The sequence below is a fragment of the Argentina silus genome (genome assembly GCF_951799395.1).
Source record: "Argentina silus genome assembly, chromosome: X".
Lineage (NCBI taxonomy): Eukaryota > Metazoa > Chordata > Actinopteri > Argentiniformes > Argentinidae > Argentina > Argentina silus.
In genome coordinates, this window is record NC_139653.1 from 27,085,181 (window position 1) to 27,102,044 (window position 16,864).

At 42.7% G+C, this 16,864-nt stretch overlaps 1 protein-coding gene across 1 annotated transcript in view; it reads left to right on the top strand.

The window, feature by feature from the left end:
- egfem1 (EGF-like and EMI domain containing 1) overlaps positions 1-16,864 on the top strand; it is a gene marked incomplete at both ends in the record, with an annotated part of 67,708 nt that overhangs the window by 18,579 nt on the left and 32,265 nt on the right. The window contains 2 exon segments of the mRNA XM_083694654.1: positions 8,090-8,212; positions 9,448-9,570. Of these exon segments, the coding sequence (XP_083550780.1) occupies positions 8,090-8,212; positions 9,448-9,570 (246 nt within the window).

Below are 16,864 nucleotides of genomic sequence, written 5' to 3' on the forward strand. Positions count from 1 at the left end.
TGATTTAAGTGACTTTGAACGTGGCATGGTTGTTGGTGCCAGATGGGCTGGTCTGAGTATTTCAGAAACTGCTGCTCTACTGGGATTTTCACGCACAACCATCTCTAGGGTTTACAGAGAATGGTCTGAAAAAGAGAAAATATCCAGTGAGCGGCAGTTCTCTGGGCGAAAATGCCTTGTTGATGCCAGAGGTCAGAGGAGAATGGCCAGACTGGTTTGAGATGATAGAAAGGCAACAGTAACTCAAATAACCACTCGTTACAACCAAGGTATGCAGAAGACCATCTTTGAACACACAACACATTGAACCTTGAAGCAGATGGGCTACAGCAGCAGAAAACCACACCGGGTGCCACTCCTGTCAGCTAAGAACAGGAAACTGAGGCTACAATTCGCACGGGCTCACCAAAATTGGACAATAGAAAATTGGAAAAACGTTGCCTGGTCTGATGAGTCTCGATTTCTGCTGCGACATTCAGATGGTAGGGTGAGAATTTGGCGTAAACAACATGAAAGCATGGATCCATCCTGCCTTGCAGTTCAGGCTGGTGATGGTGGTGTAATGGTGTGGGGATATTTTCTTGCCACACTTTGGGCCCCTTAGTACTAATTGAGCATTGTTTAAACGCCACAGCCTACCTGAGTATTGTTGCTGACCATGTCCATCCCTTTATGGCCACAGTGTACCCATTTTCTGATGGCTACTTCCAGCAGGATAACGCACCATGTCACAAAGCTCACATCATCTCAAACTGGTTTCTTGAACATGACAATGAGTTCACTGTACTCCAATGGCCTCCACAGTCATCAGATCTCAATCCAAAAGAGCACTTTTGGGATGTGGTGGAAGGGGAAATTTGCATGATGGATCTGCAGCCAACAAATCTGCAGCAACTGCTTGATGCTATCATGTCAATATGGACCAAAATCTCTAAGGAATGTTTCCAGCACCTTGTAGAATCTATGCCACAAAAAATTAAGGCAGTTCTGAAGTCAAAAGGGGGTCCAACCCGGTACTACCAAGGTGTACCTAATAAAGTGGCCGGTGAGTGTATAACTGTCCTCCTTTATCCCTCCCCTAAACCCCCAACCCCCAATCCTCCTGTCAAACAAACCTTTATTTTATTACTACCTACCCTACACCCCACATTCCCATGTTGACCCTTATGCGCCTCCATCATTACTTTTCTACCACTGAGTGCTTAACACCCCTCCTTTCCCATCCCGTCCCAAACAGTGTATAAACTTGCTGCACCCCTCATGTACCCTACCACAAGCCACAGGCCTATGTTATAAATCTTCTTTGAAAACGAATCTTCTCTAAACACAAGCCAAAGGCCTATGTTATAAATATTCTGTAAACTAATACAATCCATTTTCCACTTCTTATACTGCCTACATTCCAGAGTTTAGTATTTACGTCAGGCTGCAAATGTCTTAAACAGTTTCCAATTATTTACATTTTATCCAAACCTCACATGTAATCTCACATGTAACCTATGAAAATGTTGCTGCTTGTCTTATTTTATTGTAGGTTTGACTATAACTCTAAAGATACCACCATTTTCATTCTTTGGTAAAACCATTAATTTGACATTATTTGTTTATCTTTGGGTTATTGGGTCATTAAGTTTTGGGCATCATAAATGCAGACCATTACATCCTCCATCACTTCCTCCTTGAGACAATGGATGACTTCCTGCCTACAAAGACCATCCTCTCTAGCACAAACTAATGGCAGGCCAGTCACTAACTAGTAACGATTGTAGTTACCGTGCATTCGCCCAGAGAATAATGATGAATGACCCAGTGCTGTTACTGAGAGCTCATTAAGGTCCTCAGTCTCAATTGTATCAAAGTGGGCATCTCTGGAGGGCAGGGTCACAGGGTCAGAGGCCCATGTGACCTCCCAGTGAGTTAATGAAGAGTGCAGGGATGCAGGGCAAGGCAGGGCTCCTAAGATCCTGCCTGCTGAGGAGGAATGTTCTATGGGGACTGAGCCCAGCAGCAGCCTACACACTGTCTTCAACTAGGTCTGTGAGGTGTTTGAGGGGTTGATTGGAGAGGTTCTGAGGGTCTCTTTAACTTTGTCTGATACAAATGACTCTGCCTGTCCTTAGAAACCAAGAGTGGGTGTGGCCTGAAATCAAAACATGGCGACCCATCCTTGGTTTCTGAGGCTCTGCAGAATTGCACAGCATCCATGGGGAAGAATGTTGATCATATATTGTGTGTTTTGCAACAGAGCATTCCATTATTTATACCAGCAGCAAAGTATAAAAACAGTTTGTCCATCAGGTTATTACAGTACAAATATTTGTCCTCAATGGAATCTATATTTGTTTGGATGTAAAGAAATGCATTCTTGCCTTTATGAAAACATTGCTAAGATTGCTTGAGAATATAGATCACACCACTAAACGACACAGCATTCTTTTTGTATTTTGTTACACTGAGCCAAACACACATCCTACACATCTCACATAAATTGTGTGTTTATAAGCCGTGTTTTTCAGGTGCTGCTCAGCCATGATCAAACATCTTTCTGTCCATCAGTCACTCTCGCCTCTCTCTATCTTTTCTCCCTTTTCTCCCTTCTGAGTTCCACCTAGTCTATTTCACTGTCTTGTTCTCTTGTCTTCTATCTTTCCGTCACTTTCATCTGTCTGTGTGACTCAATCCTAGTGTCAGACAGGGGCTCTCCTGCAGTCTGGTGGTGCTCTCACCTGTTTCTCATTATGTTAAATGGATGTGCTGTGATGGGTGTCTACTGTCTGGTCACGTATCTCTCTGACATGACCAACAACACTTCCTAGGAGTGTATCTGCTCAAGTGTCTGTGTACAGCACCAGACACTGCCGTGAGCTCCATCTGAACTGCAGGAACTGTATTTCATGCTGCTTGTCTGTTTGGAATTTCAACAGAGTTTGTTGGATGTCTTCCGTCTGTTTTGCCAGAGAGATTCAGGAATATGAACTGGAGGGCTGTGTGTAAACTCACTGAGCACTGTAAAAAGAGCCTTTTGGCAAGCCCTAACCACTCATCTTTCTGAACACAACATTGAAGTGGCAGTCCAGCCAACTCCAATTGCTCTGATTTCAGCTACATACTATCCCTAGGTAACAACAAACTGATATGTGATATTATTTCTTGTCAATATCGTCACAATGAAATACAAAACTGCTTTAACGTATTCACTGAATATTCAGCATGAATGTAACTTTGCTGAACACACAATAAGCTAATAACAACTACTGCTAGACTTCTGCATATTAACCACTCAAAACAAAGTAGGCCATCACATTATCTCTACCTTCATGTGCACAAAATACAGTGTCCTACGTAAGTAATGGGACAGTGAAGCATTTTTCTTCTTTCGGCTCTACACTCCAAAAGTTTGGATTTGAAATCAATTAATTACTATGAGGTTAAAGTAGAGATTCCTAGCTTTTATCTGATAGTATGTGTGTACATATTGGTTTCACCATTCAGAAATTACACCACTTTTTATGCATAGTCCCCCTATTTCAGGTTACCCAAAAGTAATGGGACAGATTTATCAAATGTCAAAATAAAGCACTCATGTTTAGTATTTGGTCAACAATTCTTTGCATGCAATAACTGCCTGAAGTCTGCGACCCATTGACTCCACCAGATGCTGGGTATCATCTCTGGTAATGTTCTTCCAGGCCTGTACTGCAGCCATCTTCAGTTGTTTTTTGTTTTGTGGTCTTTTTGCCTAAAATCTTATCATCAGAAAATGAAATGCATGTTCAACTCGATTTAAATCTGAAGATTGACTTCAAGACCATTTCACTTTTTGGCCCTGAAAAACTCCCTCGTTGATATGGCAGTATATTTTGGTTCATTGTTGTACTGTGTGATGCAGCGCCATCCAATCAATTTGGAGGCATGTACTTGCACTCGACCAGACGTTTCTGTACACTTCAGAACACTGTGGCAACCACTAAAAGTAAAACCGAGTAAAACCGGGGAAATATGCACATCCACGTCAGAGAACAACACAGACAACAGTACTCAGTTCAGTCACTCCGGGCGAATTTATTACAAAAATAAGGAACATGGGATAAAGTCCAAGTTAGGCTGGTCGTTGAACTAGAACAATAAGGCTCCGGGGAATATAATCCAACAAAGGTTTCCTCCACGTCGGGGTTAGGTGGGGTAGGAGGACAGACAGGGGTGGCTCTGTGGGCGCTGGTCGTCTGGGTCTCTGGCTCCGTTCTCAGTTCTGCCAAGGCCTCTCACTTGGCAACGCCAGTGCTCACTATGGCAACAGAAGATACATGTCAGTATAACACGACTGGAATGTGCTGCCGGAGTCCGGCTCTCACCCTTCGAATACGTCCATCTCAGTTCCCCGTTTGACCCCTTCTGCCAGTTCCTCTCCTCCTTATTTGTGCCTCCTGTGAGGAGACAGTACTCTGACACTGCCTGTTTGACTCCCGGTCGGGTCGCCTGTGGCCTGGTGCGTGTCCCCGTCCCCGTTCGTCCGTTTGTCCGGGGACAAGGGTGAATAGGAGGAAGGGGGTGATGGCCGATCAGGAGGGGGACCAGAAGGTTGGGCACGAAGCCGGCCTGGATGGTGAATCTCCCCCTGGGTGTCCGGACCTCAATATGGCGGGTAGGATAGTGCTTGGTGTCTCCATGGACGCAGGTGACCTCTATTACTCTCCCGGGCTTCCCTTTGACCATCTCAGGCTGGACCATGGTCACGACGCTGCCTGAGTTGATGAGGGCGGACGTGTCTTGGCCCCTACTCGGACGGGGAGGTTCAGCGACTCGGTGGCCTGGTGCACCCAGAAGGTGGTCAGGAGACACGGGGCATCGGGGCATCCTCTCCTGGACACTCCTCTCCTGGACTGCCGAGCCAAATGGCCCTGCTGCCTGCAGGCGTAGCATCTCTAGTCGTTTTGTAGCGGTGGGGAGTGGGAGACGCGTCTGGCGGGGCAGTGGTACTTGGTAGACCTAGGGCGGGTAAGCATTCTTGGTAAGCATTCTTCGTCATCCACTGTGGAAGTCTTCCTTGGCCTACCAGCTCGTTTGCGATTGCTGAGCTTACCAGTGCTTTTTTTTCCTTTTTAATTATGCTCCAAACTGTTGGTTTTGGCAAGCCTAAGATTTTGGCTATTTTTTCAGATCTTTCAGCCTCATAATGGTTTCCTTGACTTTCATTGACACCTTGTTGGCACTCATGTTGACAGACACTGATAACAAACTCCAAAAGCAAATCCAAAGCCGAGAATCAATACAAATATTCAGACATTGACAGCTCTCTTATGCCTGGACAAATGATCTAACTGAACACACCTGACTTACCAGAAACACCTGTCAAGCCAATTGTCCCATTACTTTTGGATACCCTAAAAGAGGTGGACTATGCATAAAAAGTGTTTCTATGTACCAATATGTACACACACACAATCTCCTCAAAATAACCTCATAGTAAGTGTTTGATTTAAAATCCAGAGCCAAAAGAACAAAAAATGCTTCACTGTCCCATTACTTACACAGGGCACTGTACTTGCTAGCTTTATACTTAGCTAATGTTAGCTAGCTAGATAGCAGCAGGACTTTGCAAAAACGTTGTACTTCTCTCCTAAAATCAACCACTGATGAGGATTGCTAGCTATCAATTTCCATGGATGCAGTCCCCTGCTGAAGCATCAATTTATTTTGATTGCTTCTTTTTTTAAATGGACCTCAGATAGCAAGTTTCTGATTGTTGATATAGGCCTGACTAGTCCCTGGAGTGGAAATGTTCCATGTCAACATTCCATTATTTTCATGCCTTCCGGTAACTAATTAAACTGACCTGCGATGTGGGCAGATTGTATCAAGACTCAGGACAGATCCTTCTATTTTCAGATAAAGCTCAACCGACACAGCAATAATATTGATTATTCATACTTTGGTGATGCTAAGTTCGTCTGCCTTGGTCCAAATGCGGATACAATTCCATATAAATCCTTTTTTCACTGGATTTTCCAAGTTAAGGGGTTTGAAATTAGACTTTTTTTGTTAACAAGCTATTGGCTGCCAGGCCCAAACAAACACTAATATGAGAGTTAAGATGAGGGTAATGATCATAATAAATATCATATAATATAATATCATAATCATAATATCATATCATAATCAATAATGTTCATGCAATTACCCCCCATTTGAAAAATAATATACCCAGTAACAAAGTCTATATACCCAGTAACCTTTTTTGAAAATATTGAATGCAAACTGCATACCTGCAATGAAACTGACTCACAAATCTTCTGAAATCCCAGTCAACACAAACAAAGAGGCAAATGGTTATAATATTCTGTTCACTCACAGTGGAATTGAGGCTCCCCTTAAAGAGAGGTACAGGGGTACTGAAAGCTCTGCTTGTAGGGGTTTGGACAGCATAAGACACTCATATTTGTCCCTCATGTTGTATTTACATTTGTGTAATGCTCAAAAAGTATTCTAGGATTTGTTTCTTTATTGTCTCAGGACGCAACTCATCACAGTTTGAATTGAATGCTCTTCTCTGACATTTTTGGGTATTACCTCAATGCTACCCTCTTATCCTTTGAAATCTACCCAGACCGTTCCCCTACTGTAGGATATCCCAAAAGTCAAGGAGAAGGCAGTCAATAGATTGCAGACAATTAAATGAACTATTACACAACAACATACAAAAGTGGAGCAGATCATGAGATGGCTTAGACGTGTATAAAACAATGCTCAACATGTTTCGACCAACCACTCTTCATCAGGCAGCACCTCTGCTGTTCTTTTACCTGCGGCTAGCAATGCAACTGGATTTAGAGCATACCCCTAAAGTCTAGCTCAGTCCCACCCAGAGGAAAGAAGGGACTAGTTATGTACAGTATGGCAGGGCAGGAGTAGATGAGATTTCTCTGACAGACATTACAGATTTCTCACACCACTGTCTACACATCCCTGAAGTGGCTGCAGACAAGCTCACAGCATTGTGGGGTATGTTGTCCCAGGCCAGCTCACCTAATCTACAGGGACCAGGCCAATCACATCCATGGTTTGACTAGCACGTGGTGGATAATTAAACTCATCAATGACCTTGTGTTTATCTCAGAGTGGAGAGGCATGATGGAAGTCATATACTTAAAGTTGGTTGTAGATGTTAAGCCAGAAAGCTTAAATGTTCCAATCCTTTGACTGAAGTGAAAATGTCACTCTATCTTCTTCATGGAGCAAAATCACAATATAGTATATTAATAAGAAATGTACCCACAAAGTAATTTCTCATGTCGACACCGCTTGGTCATATTAGCTGTGTGTTGTCCTGTTTCATGTGCTGGTATCTCCTTTAAAGACATTCTTAGGTGGTGATGCGCAGCCTCATTCCTAAAATGAGCTGATAGGAGTCATTATACCAGCAGAAGGAGCCTGGAGCATCAATGCAGACAAACAAGGGATAAACAAGCTTGGAAAGCTGGAAATCATTTCAGTCCAAAAAAACTGAAAGAAGGAAGAGCATGCAGAGGTTTCTCATGCCTGACCAACTCTGTCAACATAGGAATGTAATTAGAAATACTTGTTTACATTCACATGCAAAGTAATGACAACATTTAAGTACAATCACCTGTCTGTTGAGGGATGAAAAGAGTAAGGATTTACTTAAACCTGTTTCACTCTCAATATACAGTAAGCTATTCTGAAACTCAAAACATGAGACACTCTTTGGTTCTCTGTAACCAGAGTTTATATAAGCTAGCTTCCTCATCTCTCTTGCCTGGCTGGATCCTACATTGGTCCCAACAGATCAACAACAGAACTGAGGTTACAATGGCTTGGTTTTATCTCTGGAAGCACTAGTCATCAAGCACTAATGGCTCTTTTGTGAGACAGTGGGGACATCTGCAAAGCAACAGGAGAAAATGTACTTCACTGAAACCTTTTTGCTAGAGAGACTCAGAACTTACTATACCTAGGGGAATGCTCCAAGCAAAGCATTGTCATTTACAATTGATTTTTTTTGTTTTATAATTGTATTTTTTCCGGGACTGTATGTATGATAACTAAGAGTAGGTCTGTTCTTCTCCCCCAGATGTCAACGAGTGCTCAACTGAAAACGGTGGCTGCGAAGGACATTGCTGCAACACCATTGGTAGCTTCTACTGCAAGTGTCCTGAGGGCAGTCGACTGGACCTACAGGGCAAGGCCTGTCAGGGTAAGAGGGCAAACTTGGCTGGGTGGGTGGAGGGTGACAGACAGAGACAGTAAGTAAGCAGCCAAGCAGACCACACACCGCAAGCACAGTCTGTACCGGCAAGGAGATGGGGATGACCTGGTCTCTCTGTACTGACAGAGACACGCTGAGTTAGCGGAGAGGCCCAGTTGCTCTGATGGGTGCAGATGTCAACAGGTGCTTCTGACCTTTAACCCCTGACAGAGTTTGTCACTCTTTAGTGGGCTTGGAAGCTCAGCGAAGACAGATAGAAATAGTTAAGTTTACACCACTCTATGACAATCAAGAGTAATTACAATGGGCAAGTTAAGGACCATTTTTTATTTTAGAGCAGACCTCCCTCCTCTTGACACCCACTTGGTCATGCTTATTGAAGGCTACCTAATTAAAATAGCATTTAGTTCACTCTGGAGAAAGACATTCCTACAAGCCAAAACTGCTCTGTAGAGATGGGGGCATAAGTATGGTGGCCTGTCAGTGTGTATCCCTCCCCATCCCCACTCCTATCATCACCAGGATCTGCAAATCCCATGTGAATGAGGACAAACCAGGAAGTGCTTACAGAGCAGCTCCACTCTGATGTGTTCTCCAGATGTGTAGTAGTAAACCTTCACTGTCCTTGGAGGAGTACTCAGGTATGTTGTCTCCTCATCATGCCTCTCCTGCCTGGAACATGTGCCTTTGTTGGCCACATGTAAAGCCTTCTGGCAGCCTTTAAACACACTGCTGCACAGAAGACAACCTCCCCCTACATGGACAGCTGGGTTGACCATTAAAGACAATAGCATAGCAAACAACCTCTCTAAAAAATAAAATGTTTCTTTTATTTTCTTCAATTGGTGATTCACTGTAAATGTGTTGTTTAATTGTACTCTTTCAAAGCTTTATGTGAGAGTCCATTAAGTGAGAGTTGCAACATTAAGCCATCACTTCTATCACCAGGCAGACCTTTGATTACGTCAGTGGCCAGCTATGCTTTACAGAGACGGTATAAAACAATAGAGAGCTTCAGTTCTGAGACCTTTTTACTGCTTCTTTAGTGTGACATGGTCAGGACAAGCATGCCTATAAATGTTCCTTAATGCCCTCGTTTTGAACGCCTATTTGTGTCCTAATGAAAATTACTTGAACGGTTTTGTCTGTTAGACAAATGGCTTATGAAATGTTCACCCACTAATCCATAAACAATGAGTATTGTGTGTGTCCCCTATGTGCAGATGTGAATGAGTGCCAGGAGTTGAATGGAGGATGCCAGCAGACCTGTGTGAACACTCCAGGGTCCTACCACTGTGAGTGCAGCCAGGGCTTCCGCATGCACACTGATGCAAGGACCTGCATTGGTGAGTAGTGGGCAGACATGTACCCATTAACCTTGTTTTGTTCCTGCCATGCTGCCTGCATGTCAATAATGGAATCTATATACCTGGATAGGAGGTAGGGGTGCAATAATTATGCCACCACAATTGCACCAACTACACCCAAGTGGCTCACTTGTCCCATAGAAACCAATGCAATTTCACAGTGGTTTATTTTCTTTACAAATTCACTAGTTCTTCTTTTTTTCTAGGTTTTTCACACGTATATTAATTTCATCACTAGATATGAAAATAAGGTAAAACTTCTAAATAAAATTCTCCAATCTGTGTTTAACTTGGATTCATTCTGATGAGATTGGCTTAGTACTTGCTCTTTATTTGAGGAAAACAATCAAAAATAAATTAAGAAGGCATCATGCATGAATAACTGCATTCATGAAAACAATAATTCAATGTTATTTATTATATATAAGTGCATATAGCCCATCACTCTAACATGAAATACATTTTGACATACAGATATACAGACTGACTGGTAGACCTCTAGTTAAAATGTAGCTTATGTTACTCATGTAACATATGCTATTATTGGTCTTACGTAAAGGCACCTTATGTAGGATTGCACCCTCTTTTCACTGCAATGGAAATTGCAATGACAATTCAGAGTAGTGTCCTCCTCTCTCCCTTCCCTTGCTCAATGCAAACTACTTCTAATTGAAAGTTTTTATCCAACAAATGTCTTAGTTACACAAACTTAAAACTAACTAAGGAGCCGTGTGGTTGAAATGCAGCTGATGCAGTTGAAATTATATTTACAGCTCTATACTCTCAACAGTTTGGATTTGAAATCAAACAATTACTATGGGGTCAAAGTAGAGATTCTCAGCTTTAATTTTTTTTTTTCTTTCAGATTGGTTTGCATTTTTTAAACATACTCCCCCTATTTCAGGGCTCCAAAAGTATTGCAAAATAATATAATGTCCAAATAAAGCACTCATGTTTAGTATTTGCTCGACAATCCTTTGCATGTAATAACTTCCTGAAGTCTGTGAACCACTGACCCCACCAGACGCTGGGAATATTCTCTGGTGATGCTCTGCCAGGTCGGTAGTGCAGACATCTTAAATTGCAAATTAAATGCATGTTCAATTGGATTTTAATCTGGAGATTGACTTGGCCACTCTGGAACTTTCCACTTTTTGGTTCTGAAAAACTCCCTAGTTGCTATGGCAGTATGTTTGAGGTTATAGTCTTGCGGTATGATGAAGCACCATCCAATGAGATTGGAAACATTTGCTCGTACTTCAGCAGACAGAAGATGTTTCTGTATACTTCAGAATTCATTCTGCTGCTGCCGTCAGCAGATACATCATCAAAGAAGACAGCCATACACGCCCTAGCTATAACACCCCCTCCACCATATTTCACAGATGGACTTTGGGAAGTTCCTTTTTTTCTCTACACTTTACACTTGACATTACTCTGGTACATGTTAATCTTTGTCTCATCCATCCACAATGCTTTTTTTTTCCCCCCAGAACTCTAGAGGCTCTTTTAGGTTCTTTTAGCAAACTGTAATCTGGCCCTGGACAGTCATTCTGGGGTTTTTCTTAATGAGATATGAAAGTATTCTTTGGTCATCCACTTTACAAGTCTTCCTTGGCCTACCAGGCCATTTGCGATTGCTGAGCTCATCAGTGTTTTTCTTCTTTTGGATGACTGTTGTTGTTTGCAAGCCTAAGGTTCTAGATATGGTTGTGATAGTTTCTTTCTGATTTCTCAGCCCAATAAAGGCTTCCTTGACTTGCAGTGACAACTCTTTGGTCTTCATCTTCACAGACACCAACAGCAGACTTTAAAGGAAAAAGTAAAGGCTAGAATCAATACTAGACATTGACAGCTCTCTTACACTTGCACACATGATGTGACGGAACTCACCTGACTAACCAGAAACACCACACATGGCAATTTTCCAATACTGAAATTGGGGCACTATGTATTCAACCAATCTGAATCTTGTTTGATTTCAAATCCAAACTGTTGGAGTATAGAGCTAAAAGAAGACAAAATGCTTCCTTTTTCCAATACTTATGAAGGGCACTGTTTGAAAATGTTTGTGGAAACATGAAGCTGGAAATCAGCCATGTAGCAGAGACACTCACATTTGCTAAACCCAAAGTCCCCAAGCAAAACTCAGACAAGGCAGTCATGTTTACTAGGAAAAATAATCAGAGTACATGTTACAAACGTATTTGACACAAAGGCTTCCATTGCCTAGGTCGGCTTCCAGCACTGAGATATGCTTGGGGCTCCCAGGCAGTAGACATGTAGCCAATGAGCCACACACACGCAAGTCGCAGGTTACTCAATCACAGCAAGTGGTAGACTCCCAGAAATGTCCGAACATTTTGGAAAAGGAAATTCAGGCAGAAGGGCAGGGCAGGAGCACACACTGTCACAGACTGCCAAGGTATCATAAGCAATCATACAGCATGATTATTTAGTGGCATTTTTAAGGTGAAAAAGCTAAATATTCACCTTTAATGGAAGTGTAGCCCACAAAGTGAGGAAAGTTACTTACACATAGAAGGTGCCTCCCAAAATGTTTCACTTCTCCTTTTCACTGCTACTTACTACTACCACTCGCATAGAAGTAAAATGATGGTATCTTTTCAGCTAAACTATATTAAGGTTGTCTACCTGGAAGAACCATATCGGCTCTATTTACAACATTAATATGTGCATCCCATTACTCAAAAAAAATCTCCTTTCCACTACCACTACAAATTACTCCTTGTGTCGCCATATTGAAGGATGTCTGAATAGTATAGGAGAAGTTGAAGTCCACTTATATGGAAGCATATAGCTACCATAATTCAATCTTAAATTCAAAGTGGCAAATGTTTAATCAATATCGTGTTTGCAATTCCTTTTCCCAAATGGGTATGTTTGTAACATAATGAACATTTAAATTCAAAACTATATTGCACTCCACTCAACTATCTAAGATTTGAGACCTAGATGTGAGGCCGTTAAGGGCTGTACGTATTAAAAGCGAGACCTTAAGTTATTTTATTGCAACCCACTGTCTATCTACGTTGGTGTAACAAGTGCATGACCATCACTGAGATCCTTTTCCGCATTTGACAGGGTCAGTTTTAGTTTGAGCAAGCCCCCGATTATGTGATCAATATCAGAGAATCTGCGGAGTGGCTCTGCAGTCATGACAGCAGTGGGAAGCACCAGGACAGTGAAAAGCCGTGACCGAGTAGTGTGGCTGCTGCATCCACGTAGAGGCGGAGTGATTGGGCAGGGGTTTGGAGGCTGACCATTGCTTGCAAGTAGGGAGGGGCTGTTCCCTTTGCCGCCCGGTAGGCGAGCACCAGGGTCTTGAATCTGATGCGAGCTGCTACCGGGAGCCAGTGAAGAGTGCGTAGGAGGGGAGTGACATGGGAGAATTTGGGGAGATTGAACACCAGACGGGCGGTAGCATTCTGCATGAGCTGCAGAGGCCTGATGGTGGAGGCGGGGAGACCAGCTAAGAGTGCGTTGCAGTAGTCAAGGTGTGAGATCACAAGTGTTTGGACCAAAAGTTGTGCTGCTTCTCTGGTGAGGAATGGACGTATCCTTCTGATGTACAGGAGCATGCTGTCGCTGTGATGTTCGCCACACAGGATAAGTGGTTGTCAAGGATCACCCCAAGGTTCTTGGCTGTAAGGGAGGAGGTCACAGTAGAGTTCTCTACTGTGATGGAGAGGGCATGCTTTCCCTGGGAGGAAGAGCAGCTCAGTCTTGGTAAGGTCGAGCTTGAGGTGGTGGGCTGACATCCAAGCAGAAATGTCTGCAAGACACGCAGAGACACGTGCTGCCATCTGTGAGTCAGAAGGGGGGGGAAGAGAGAAAGAGTTAAGTGTCATCTACGTAGCTGTGGTAGGAGAAACCATGTGAGGAAATTACAGAGCCAAGTGATTTGGTATAGAGGGAGAACAGTAAGGGCCCTAGGATAGATCCCTGGGGGACACCAGTGGTAAGGCTCGTGGAGAGGACAGCGATCACCTGGTAAGAGCGATCGGCTAGGTAGGATGCAAACCCTAACCCTAACCCTAACCCTAACCCTAACCCAAATATGACAATTGATTTGTCATTAAAGCTTTTTCTTTTTCAATTTAGCAGGCATTATGCTTACTCAATCATGAACATAAGAGATTGACCAAGGGAATGTAGAATAGTTAGTGAACAAGTTTTATCTGACTCCAATAGAACAAAACATGACTCAGAGGCACTCTAACTTGCGCCAAATATAATGAACACAATCAGCTTATAGTCGGAATACTCGTACACATTGTGACCAGCAACGAGAGCAACACACTAGACTCTTTGAATATTAGATTTAGTCTGGAATCAATTATACAAATAAGAGATATCTCCTGACATGCTATATGTCGAAAGTGTCTCTCCCAATTATGAGATAAGATTCTAATTGCCGAAATCACAATGCTACGAATGCCAACTGGACACCTGAACCGTATTGTACGCTGACCATTGGATTGTGCAAACACAAACTAATTGACTATAAAGACATACTACATAACCAAAAGTATATGGACACCCCTTCTAATTAGTGGGTTCGGCTATTTCAGCCACACCATTTGCTAACAGGTGCATAAAAGCAAGCATACAGCCATGCAACCTCCATGGACAAACACTGGCAGTAGAATGGGTGGTACTGAAGAGCTCAGTGACTTCCAACGTGGCACTGTCATAGGATGCCACCTTTCCAACAAGTCAGTTCGTCAAGTTTCTGCCCTGCTACGTCTTGGAGCAACAACAGCTCAGCCACGAAGGGGTAGGCCACACAAGCTCACAGAACGGGACCACCGAGTGCTGAAGTGCGTAGCGCGTAAAGATCATCTGTACTGGGTTGCAACACTCACTACCGAGTTCCAAACTGCCTCTGGAAGCAACGTTAGCACAATAACTGTTCGTTGGGAGCTTCATGAAATGGGTTTCCATGGCCGAGCAGCCACACACAAGCCTAACATCACCATGTGCAATGCCAAGCGTCGGCTGGAGTGGCGTAAAGCACACCACCATTGGACTCTGGAGCAGTGGAAACACGTTCTCTGGAGTGATGAATCACGCTTCACTATCTGGCAGTCTGATGGATGAATCTGGGTTTGGCGGGTGCCAGGAGAACACTACCTGCCCAAATGCATAGTGCCAACTGTAAGGTTTGGTGGAGGAGGAATAATGTTTCTGGGGCTGTTTTTCATGGTTTGGGCTAGGCGCCTTAGTTCCAGTGAAGGGAAATGTTAATGCTACAGCATACAGTGACACTCTATAGAATTGTATGCTTCCAACTTTGTGGCAACAGTTTGGGGAAGGCCCTTTCCTGTTTCAGCATGACAATTCCTCTGTGCACAAAGCAAGGTGCATAATGAGATGGTTTGCCAAGTTTGATGTGAAAGAACTTGACTGGCCTGCACAGAGCCCTGACCTCAACCCCATCGAACACCTTTGGGATGAATTGGAACACTGACTGCAAGCCAGGCCTTCTCGCCCAACATCAGTGCTCAACCTCACTAATGCTCTTGTGGCTGAATGGGTGAATCCCCGCAGCCATGTTCCAAAATCTAGTGGAAGGCCTTCCCAGAAGAGTGGAGGCTGTTACAGCAGTAAAGGGGGGACCAACTCCATATTAAGGCCTTCCGTGGTTTTGGAATGAGAGGTTCAACAACCACATATGGGTGTGATGTTCGGGTGTCCACATACTTTTGGCCATGTAGTGCATCTAGGTTTAACCGGGTCATTAAATATTCAAAGCAGAGTTCTAGCAGATTATCCTAGCATACAGATTCATCTGTTGCATTTTCAGATAAATGAGAGTAATAATAATGTAAGGTATCCAGCTTAGTTTAAGTCATACAATCAAAAGTGTGAACACACAACATATAAAACATACAGTTGTAGAAAGTTCTAGAAAACTAATAAATTAAAAGAAATATTGTCTAGCAAGACTAAACTAAAACTAAAAAGGAGATCAGGTAAGGAGTCTCTTCGAAGCAAGATTCTGAAAACATTTTATACCATCCCAGAACAAATGGAATTTCTACAGAAAACCTCAAATGACCTTTTATCAAATACGGGGGACCTTCTGGCAAGTTGTTACAACTTCAATTCATAAACAGTGTTATCCACAGGTATTCAGCTGGATCCGGAGCTCGCGGTGCGATACCATTTCCATTCCAATTACCATTGTAATAAACTGATTGACCATTTGGCAGAATTTCTGTGGAACGTTATTAAAGATACATAGCAAAATACTAGAAAGAAACATCACACTATAATGAAAATAACATCAAAAATACTACTCGTAACACACGTTAAAATAAGATCAAATATGACTATATACAAATATAAAAGGACGTTGGTTAGGTGTGCCCATTCTTCTGTGACACAATGAACCCAAAATACTTGTAAAGTGATAGCAGTTGATCAAGGCAATCCCTTTGGCTCACAAACACAGATAGTAATTCACATCTAAATAGAATGTAGTGGTCACAAATTTAGACAACAGCAGTATTTCCCATACTCATCATGTTTCTGGACTAGTTTAATAATCATCTTGTCTTCAAATCCATCTACACACTCGCACCTTCAGATCGAAAGATGCCCACATCAACAGGAAAAGACTCCCATACTCCCGGGTTACCTTTTTCACAATTTACATTTTTGACATTTAGCAGACGCTTTTATCCAAAGCGACATACAAGTACATTTGTCTAAAGTAAGTGAATCATCTATACGTCAGTCATCATAAGCAAAAATCTATGCCAGGACCAGGTGCCATTGGCAATCACAATGCTAGAAGAATTATTATTATTATGATTATTATTATTATTGTTATTATTTTAAAATTATTATTAACAGTAGAGGAACGGTGAAGAGGGCTTTAGGAGAGACAGAAGATAGATAGTGACTCTGCAGTCCTGACAGCAGTGGGAAGCTCGTTCCACCACTGGGGCGCCAAGACCTTTCACCTTTCAATAAAATAACATCACCAGCCGTTGCCCATGCTGGATTGCCCCCTAAAGTTATCTGATCAACTGTTTGACATGCAGCGAGCCATGCATGCACATTTTCTGAAGAAATAACAATTCATCAGGTTGAATAATGATTATTTTGCATTTTAACAGCCTACAACTCAAGACCAGATTTAAACACTAACAAAAGGGGGAAAATAAACATAGTCTCCTCATCACCCTTCTGTGTTTTATAACCTGGTTTTCCGTCTACTCCCTGCCAGTTTGTATAGTGC